The 9640-nt window shown below is 31.3% G+C and overlaps 1 protein-coding gene across 1 annotated transcript in view; it reads left to right on the forward strand.

Moving 5' to 3' along the window:
- LOC138942548 (pituitary homeobox 1) overlaps positions 1 to 6959 on the forward strand; it is a 75519-nt gene extending 68560 nt beyond the window's left edge. The window contains exons 5-7 of the mRNA XM_070312848.1: positions 3608 to 3782; positions 4321 to 4572; positions 6445 to 6959. Coding sequence (XP_070168949.1) covers positions 3608 to 3782; positions 4321 to 4572; positions 6445 to 6608 — 591 coding nt within the window. The 3' untranslated portion in view covers positions 6609 to 6959. The remainder of the gene's footprint in view (positions 1 to 3607; positions 3783 to 4320; positions 4573 to 6444) is intronic.
- The last annotated feature ends 2681 nt before the right edge of the window (positions 6960 to 9640 follow it).

The following is a 9640-nucleotide window of genomic DNA, read 5'->3' on the forward strand; positions in this document are numbered from 1 at the left end:
GCAAGTCAACGATAGTTAATTCGTTAATATAAACTATTGCTAAACTATCGTGCTTATTCTCATTAATATTAATATATGTCAAACAATCTCGATTACCAGATTTCATGAAGATTTTAGAGGAATTGGAAGAATCTTGTTAATCGTATTGCACGGAATATTTCAATGGCAGAAAAGATGAAAGTTAAGGAATGCCATTTGTTTTCTTTATTTCTTTCTTCAAGAGATTCGCAAAAGACATATATATATATATATATATATATATATATGATAAGATAGGGTGATACTGTCCTAAGGATAATTGGAGATCTCGTTACTTCCCACCGGTAACTTCAATTTGCGATCGACCGTTAATGAGATATTGAATCCTGGTCCTATATTTCCCATCTTATTCTCTCTTGTTCCTCTTCCTTTTTTATCCGGTGTCTTAGCCAATGTCTCATAACTTTCTCGGCTTAAGTTCAAACAATGACGTCAAGGTGTATTCGGTGTCCCCTAGATACTTATCAAATATACCCTCTTACTTTTTAGCACGACAGTGTCAATGTTATCATGTTTCGATGAAGAAATGAGACCTGTACGATCTGTTTATATATTTGTAACTAACGTATCACTCAGCTGATTCTTTCTTTTTTTTTATAAAAATTGTAATAATATTAAAATTAAGTTATTAAACGTTCATAAAAAGTAATACAAATAACAGAATAGTAATATACACAATATTTCTCGTCTCTTAAAAAAAAAAAAAAATTGAATTTATTAAATTTAATGCAGTAATATAAAAATAGTATATAACTATTCATTTTAAAGGCAGTTTATAAGAACATATTAATAATTAAGCAGTTTATATAAGAGAATATTGATAAATTCAATCTTTTGGTTAACAAAAACAAGCTGCTTTCTGTTACCAATGTTTTTGCGTGAACGCTTGTAAATCATGAAAAACCGCGTTTACATTGAAATCTAAGCGGAAGATAATTTTGGGGTGGCAGCGCAAATTGACAGGGCGACGCGTTTCCATTCATTTAAATTACGCACCAATTCTGTCGGTGACTTTGGCATTGTTGCTGCAAATTGGTCTACGCCCTAGCCTCCGGCCTCCCTCTTCTGTCCGATCGTACATGCGCTTGCTGAACAAACCGATGCCTGTGTCCAGCTTTTTAAATAACGGCCTGACACTATCGCGTATATACAGGGCGCTCTATATTAAGCGCTTTAAATTATAGATTATTTCACCAACTTTAAATCGATTTTTTCTTTACAAAAATATTGCAGCGATTACAGCTTTGAAATTATAAACGATTGGAAATGAAGATGTTAAAAATTAAGTTTTACAGGAATAACAAAATATAGGTAATAAATAAATAGATAATAAAATTATATATTTTAATTGATTTCAAATATAAATTTTAGCGCAATAAAATTTTAATGTGATGCGATGTGGTTAAAAATATATTTAATGTAATAATTCGGAAAAAGCCGCGATAAATCACTTCACTATAATAATAGATTTTCTGGAAAAAAAAAAAAAAAAAAATCACGTTAAATTAATTAATGATTTTTAAATATTTATTGTTTCTTATCATATTCCGCGAATATTAATTTTTAACTTACTTTATGTACCTTATTATCGATGTATCTGCTTTCCGAAATACACATATTGATATTGTTTCAGATAATATATTTCTATTCCATGTTTAATTATTTTCGAACGTAAGCTAACAAAAGCTTGGTAACATAAGATTAATTTTGTTACCGAAATGATTGTTTATATAATTTGACTGGCATATAGTTAATAAAAATATTAGCTGCACATATATATATTTCATAAAATTGATTTTATGTACGATTAACACGCGGATTAATGAGTCTATCAAATAGATATATAAAATTTGTCGAATAAAGCAATGCTTGTTATTCCTTGGAAATGTAGTTCGTTACATGCGAGCGTGCGCATGGAGAAAGCGACACGCGTCTTCACCATAGGAGGCGAATTATCAGTATTACTAACAAGTAACCTAACAGGCATGAAAAATAGGATAGTAGCTTTTGAGGAGGCCATTTGAGCATGATAATTAACTAGACAGCAGCATTGTGACACGTGTCGTGCGAGTGCAAATTGGATAAAGTAACTGATCGTTCGGCACGATCATGGTAGTCCAATTAGAGAATAATTTAAGCGAGAAAACTAATGTATAAACATTTCTCGAACGCTAGTACAATATGGAGACAAATTAGGCATTTTGACGGTTGAATGCTTTCTTAGCGATCGTAAAGTTTACATCTTCAATTAATATATGTTGACGATAAGAACTGTAAAAAATTAAATCAATCTTTTCGTTAAAGGAACTAGAAAGATTTAAATGATCAATAAATTAGGAATTATATTTACTTATTTATAATATATTAAACTATAAATGTGAATATTGCAAGTTTTTCTTTTTTTTTTTTTTATTCCGTATATACTTTCCATACAGCACCGCAAGATTGCAATAACATTGCAGCAACATTTTTCTGCAAGATTGCAATATTGCAGAAACATTGCGAAATGTTGCCGCAACGTTGTTATGATATTGCAGCAACAGTAAAATGTCCGCCTACAGAAATATTGCAATATAATATTGCAGCAATATAGCAATATAATATATATATGCAATAATGCTTTATGTATATTTATCGACATAATATCCTTAACATATGAACAAAAATAATAAGAAATTAGGCCTATAAGAGTCAGGATCTAGCGTGTATATAGTTTTTCTGTATTATAATAATAACGAAATTATAAAATATAAATTTTTCAGTACACATTCGACTTCCTTCAGTGACAGAGAATATCTAAGAGAAATAAGAAAAAACTCAATTTGCAATTGCGTAAATTCACAATTTCTTTGTATCCGAAATATTCAGATATCCGGATGTAAAAAGATTGTGGTGAATTTACGCATACGAATTTTTTCACATCTCTCTTGTCTTTATGTAATCTCAAAATTTATTAATTAAAATCTGAGTATCTTTTTTGCATATTAGAAAATTATTATCAAATTTTTGATTTTATATCAGAATGGAAACTATTAAAAGAATTCTTAGTCCAATGTCTGAGCCCCTGTATTGGGGTCATATCATACGACTTAAATTAACAAAAATAGTTATTATATCTTTTTAATCTTACTAGCCGCTCCTTGTAAATTTTATATAATCATCATGACTAAAAATTAAATGCGGAATAGATAAACGAATGAACTAGCGATTATTGAATACTTTTTTTGTAATATTTTCGTAATATTGCTGTAACATTGCTAAAGTTATATTGTAAAATAATGTCTTTGCAATATTTCTGCAACATTAAGCTGCAATATGCAATATTACAATGTTGCAGCAATGTTGTTGCAAGCTTCAGTGCTGTCTAGGTTATTATACGTACGATCTTAATTTTACAAATTTCTAATTAAAAGTGTACGATAGAAAACTACATATCTTGCAAAGAAACATTATTAAGATATACAAAGAAAATGAAAATTAATTTTAATTAAGAATTAATTTTGTTACATTTTCTCATACACGATATGAAAACATGTTTTTTTCTAAGCGGCCATTTATTTTGTTGCAGGTATGGTTTCAAAATCGGAGAGCAAAATGGCGTAAAACGGAGAAATGTTGGGGCAGAAGTACTATAATGGCAGAATACGGTTTATACGGAGCGATGGTCCGACATTCCTTACCACTTCCGGAAACGATCTTAAGAAGTGCCAAGGAAAATGAATCCGTTGCGCCGTGGCTATTAGGTAAGAGAGAATGCATTTCTCTGACAAAACTCTTAAGTTAATATTTTTGTATGTAAATTTAAGTATGTAAAAATTTTTGAATCTTTTTTTTTTTTTTTTAATTTGGGCCTAGAATTAGTTAATTATAATAATCCGCAGATCTCTCAATAAGATTACACACTAACAAGAGAGTATATAGGATGCATGTATACGATACATGTATCGTGTATAGGACAATATATTTATGAAAATAATATATTACATGTAAATGTGTAATATAATCTTTACAAGAAATTTGTATTACTTATTGATTATTTCGGTAAGCATTTAAACAATAGCAAAAATTTTTTTCCGCTGTTAATTAATTTTGCGATTACCTTATTTTGCAATACATATCAGCAAAAGAGTAATTGACTAAAGTAGGAATGATTGAAATATTATTAAAAAGTTTATTACTATTGAAAACGGGAAAAAAATCTTTTCGCCTTGATAGGAACACTTAAGATAAAAGTGGCCCAACAAATTTCGAATATTTTTTTTTTCTGTTGGTTTTTACCAGCTCAATCGTCTAAGACAAGCAGCTTTAACCAAGATTTCGAATGTAATCAAGAACTGATTGACTGTGGACCTGTAGGGATGCATCGAAAGTCGCTCGAGGCAGCAGAGCATCTCAAATCTGGTGGAGAGGACAGCGGTAACGATCAAAACGGAAGCGGAAGCAGCCCCAATCATAATCACCATCAAGGAGGACCAACCAGTTCGGAAAGCGGACAGGAGAGTCAGGATGGTATGGGACCTTCGTCATCTACGAGTAAGTTCTATTTCGCCTAAATATATATATATATTGTATATTAAATCTAGAAAAAAATTTAGTAGAAAGGCAAATGATAAATTTTTTATATTAAAATGCGTTTAAGTGGAAACAAATTTTTATTTTTTTTTTTTTTGTGAAAATTAATATTTATAGATATGTTTTAACGAAAGAAGCCGAATTATGGGATAAACTGTGCTTTGAAATGGATTATATTGTACAAAGATATATTCTTAGTATATTGCCCGAGAGAATTACCTTTGTACTTTCTAAATAAACATTCTCTAAGAAATATCCAGGGTTGGGAAAGTTACTTTATAAAAGTAACTCGTTACCGTTACCGTTATTTTTTCGAAAAAGTAACTCGTTACCGTTACTCGTTACTAATTTTAAAAAGTAACTCGTTACCGTTACAGTTACTAAAAAGTAACGAGTCGTTACAATTTCCGTTACTTTTTTACAATACAAACTAATAAATTATTTCGCATAAGAAAAACTTTTAAAAAATTGTAAGCAAGATTTCATTCAAGGTTTATTACAAAATAAATGATTAAATTTTATCGAAATTCTTTATTAATTTTTAATAAAATTTGTTGCTCCATAGTATCATCATTTAAATGCCCTCTTTGTGGTGTTAATACAGAGCCACCGATGCTAAACATTCTTTCTACGGATGCACTGCTTGGTAGAGCTGTATTATATTTAATAAAAAGTTTTTTAAGTTTTGGATAGTCGTTTAACATTTCTATATTACAATTATTTGATTTTAAAAACCGTTGCAATTCTTCTTGTTCAGATTCATTTTGCACCGTCTTTTGCTCAAAAATGAAAAAATCATCGTGATCGTCAGATTTTCCAGCTTTTGAAGAATTTTCAGTCGATCGGATTACCAATAAATCCTCCAAGTAATTTTCAGCACGTTTTCTTTTTTCTCCGGTTAACCAGTTTAACTTAAATTTTGGATGTAAACATGCTACTATTATTAATTCTTTTGTTTCAAATATTGTAAGAAATTTAAAATCAAATATAGTAAATTAAGCGACATTGTTTGTTTTATTGAAATTAATACTTTTGAATCAATAGTTTAAAATAAAATAATATTTTTCAATTAAATCCTTATTTAAAATTAAATAACATATGTATTAATCAAATTAATAAGTTACCTTTTATTTAAACCTTGCTGAATAGCTTCAACTAATGAATGGCAATCTATAAGATCAGGTTTATTGAGATTTTCTAATTTTCGTTGCAAGGTACTTTGAACTGGTAGTAAATGAGAGCTCTGCTTTTCCGAAAAGATAAAGGTCTCATTGGATATCGCGCGTCGCGTCATCGCACTGGGCTGCAAGAGCCATAAGTTGATCAATCACATTCAAGCATTTTTACAACATAATAAGAATGCTAATTGGTCGATTTGCTTACGGCTTTACGGTTAAGATAAAAATTTTATCACGCACAATAGCAAGAATAATATCTTAAATAAATCAAAAAATTTGAAAAAAGTAACGATAAAAGTAACTGTTATATTCGTTACTCGTTACCGAAAAATGTAAAGAAGTTACTTTTTCCGTTACAAATAAAATTTGTAACGCCATTACCGTTACAATTACCGAAAAAAAGTAACTGTAACGGTAACGGCGTTACAAGTAACGCGTTACTTCCCAACCCTGGAAATATCATTACTAATAAAATATTATTGACACACTTTTTTTATCATATGTAAATTTTTAAACAAACACTACAATGAAAAGTAAAATACAATTCAAATATATAATAAAGAGTAGGAAATGGAGTAGGAAAGTTCAATATTAAAAAATATTAAGTAAAAAATAAAAAAATTTCAAATGAGTATACGCGTCATTGTGTTTGCAGGTGTTGTACAGGATACAGAGCAACTCAGAAACGAGAGTATTGCCTGTTTAAGAGCGAAAGCGCAGCAGCATCAGCTACAATTGAGCCTGCAACCAACATCGGTACCGCCTGGCGGATCTTATCCGTCGGCACCACAATCAAGCACGTTGCACACATCGGTTTAATCGCAAATTATATGCAAGATCTTCTCTCCCGGATAGTTCCGTGTCCGATATTTTTGCTGCTGATACGGAAGCACATCGTCCTGCCCGGCAGACTGTCGTAGGTGAATCGGCGGCATCGATTTCAAAATCAAGTGATATTTTTTTATAATGGGTACATTCGATGAGGATGTGGATCCTTTCGAGGATCTTACCATATAAGGATTTTACCGTGATCACTATTGAGATCGATCTCACAGTCAGACTACAGCGATCGTGGTGATCGTTGATGATCCCGAATTGATTTCCGATTGATTACGATTCTTATATACAGGGTGTCCCATTTTAAAGGATCCACTCAAATATCTCAAAAACACTGCGTTAAATCGAAAAATGTTTCAAACAAAAGTTGTGTGGCTTCTAGGGGGCCATAAGATGGTGACAATGATTTGACCTTGGAAAATCATTTGAAGGTCATGTGACGGTCAACTTTAAAATCTTAAATGGAAACCCTCATTTTTTATTTAGTATTCTTGTAGCTGACATCGAGAGCTTTCCAAAACACTATAAGAAAGTATTTTTTTATTAAGTACTTTTTGAGTTATTTTATATTTTAATCTGACATATTTTGATATAAAAAATTAAATATCTCGTAAAATATTTAGTTTTTGATAATCTTACCGTAATACTTCTATGTACAGAATAATGAGACAAATCAATTAGTATAAAAAAAAATTGTTTTTAAGAAAATTATTTACAATGTATTTTTTTAAACAATTATTTATTTTTTTTTGGCACTAATTAATTTTTCTCATTATTCTGTACATAGAAGTATTACGGTAAAATGATCGAAAACTGAATATTTTACGAAATATTTTATTTTTTATATCAAAATATGTCAGATTAAAATATAAAATAACTCAAAAAGTACTTAATGAAAAAATACTTTATTATAGTGTTTTGGAAAGCTCTCGATGTCAGCTATAAGAATACTGAATAAAAAATGGGGGTTTCTATTTAAGATTTTAAAGTTGACCTTCACATGACCTTCAAATGATTTTCCAAGGTCAAATCATTGTCACCATCTTATGGCCCCCTTGAAGCCACACAACTTTTGTTTGAAACATTTTTCGATTTAACGCGGTGTTTCTGAGATATTCGACTGGATGAATTAAAATGGGCCATCCTGTATACCACGCTCCTCGCGACGTTTTCGCGAATTTTCGCGACAATTGAGATTATCCGATAATGCAGAATAAATCTTTCGTGAATATTAAGGATACATGTGAGATATGTATTGTACAAGCACAACGAAGCGTGACGAACCAACCGATCGAGCGCCTGTTTCGCGTTATCATGCCTCGCGCAGAAATTAGGCAGGCCTATAAATCGACACGAATCCGTGTAAATCCACCGCAACGACTTGACGTACAATGATAAAAGACATTAACGTTATCCCCATAATGAATTTCGACGAGAAACAAATTGCCGCCGGAAGGAGAATGAACAATGAAACTAATTGTTAAGTTTAATCTTTATCAACGAAATAATATAGCCTACCGAGACGATTGGTATAACGTACAATGAGACAGGTCATGAGAATTACGCGTCGTCAACAAATCTTTAGAGAAAAATTTATCCCAAAAAAAAAAAAAAAAAAAAAAAAATTCGTTGGCGAAGAACGAGGCTTGATTATTTTTCCCGGTTGATATAAATCAAGAACCGGCAGATATAGGGGAGTGAACAAAATTACCTAAGTAAAATATAATCGCTTTTCATAATGCGGCAGTATATGTATGCATGCATGTGTGTGTGTGTGTATGTGCGTGTGTGTATATATGTGTGTATGTGCATATGTATGTATGTGTGTACAAAAGACATGCGAAAGAGAAAGAGACAGAATGACAGCGTGATAAGAAAATTTCGTCTTCAGATTGTAAATTTGCAACGAATGTTGAACAACGCAAAGAATGAAGGAAATAGAAAGAAGAAAAGAGAGGTTGTATGGAATATTTAGCAAAATAACAGATTATATGAACACATCGAAGAAGATAAGTACGAAGACTTCGTATTATATTGCATATACGTAACGAGCGCCCCCCCAAGATTTATAAATTTACGACAACATGCAAGCATCGAAAGTTTGAATCGACCGTTAAATTTATGTGTGTATTTGAGAGAAAGAGAGAGAGAGAGAGAGAGATATTATATGTGTAGATGTGTATAACGAGCAAAGAGAAAAATAGAGAGAGAGAGAGAGAGAGAGAGAGAGAAAGAGGGAAAAAAGAGATGTAAGTCAGAGAATTATTAGAAAACTTCCTGTATCTAAGTACTTAAAGAAAAACATAACTGTTGTCAAATGTGCAATATATCGATATAAGTTCTAGTTCGATAAGATATACTTTAGTAACAGATACGTCTCTTACGCGAGGTGGTCGCGATAGCGCCGGTGTCTCGTCGGACGGTTGTTATGTAAACGAATTTTGCAATATGTCTCATTGACAATTATATGTATGAATTGAAAGTTCGTGAAATATCGCTCGTCTAACTCTTATGCTTTTTGTTCCTGCTGCAAATAAACTCAGTCTACGTCGTTGCACCGTTGTTCGGGGCGCCCGCCTGCTGTATATAATTATATAAATAAAGAAGTACACACATATATATATATATATATATATATATATATATATATATATATATGTGTACTTCTTACACGCGCATATACAGGGTGTATCTGAAATGGTGCATTAAACTTTAGGAGCATATTCTAGAGATCGAAATAAGATTTTTTTTCTTACGAACATGGGTCCGCGAATAAACCCTCGTCCGAGCTAGAGGCCCCTAAAGTTTGGGGGAAAAAATTAAAAATTGGCTGTATTTCAGAAAAAAACAAATGGCAGAAGGTTGAAATTTGGTATAGCCCAGTAAATTATAAAAATAAGCCACTGAAATAAAAAAAAAAAAACGTATATTATGAAAATATTAATTTTATCTCGGAGGGGGTTCATTTGCGGATCCATGTTCATAGGAAAAAAAAGTTTCATTTTGACCTCTAG

This window comes from Polyergus mexicanus, unplaced genomic scaffold (genome assembly GCF_030449975.1).
Source record: "Polyergus mexicanus isolate NDT 795.1 unplaced genomic scaffold, iyPolMexi1.0 SCAF_23, whole genome shotgun sequence".
NCBI lineage: Eukaryota > Metazoa > Arthropoda > Insecta > Hymenoptera > Formicidae > Polyergus > Polyergus mexicanus.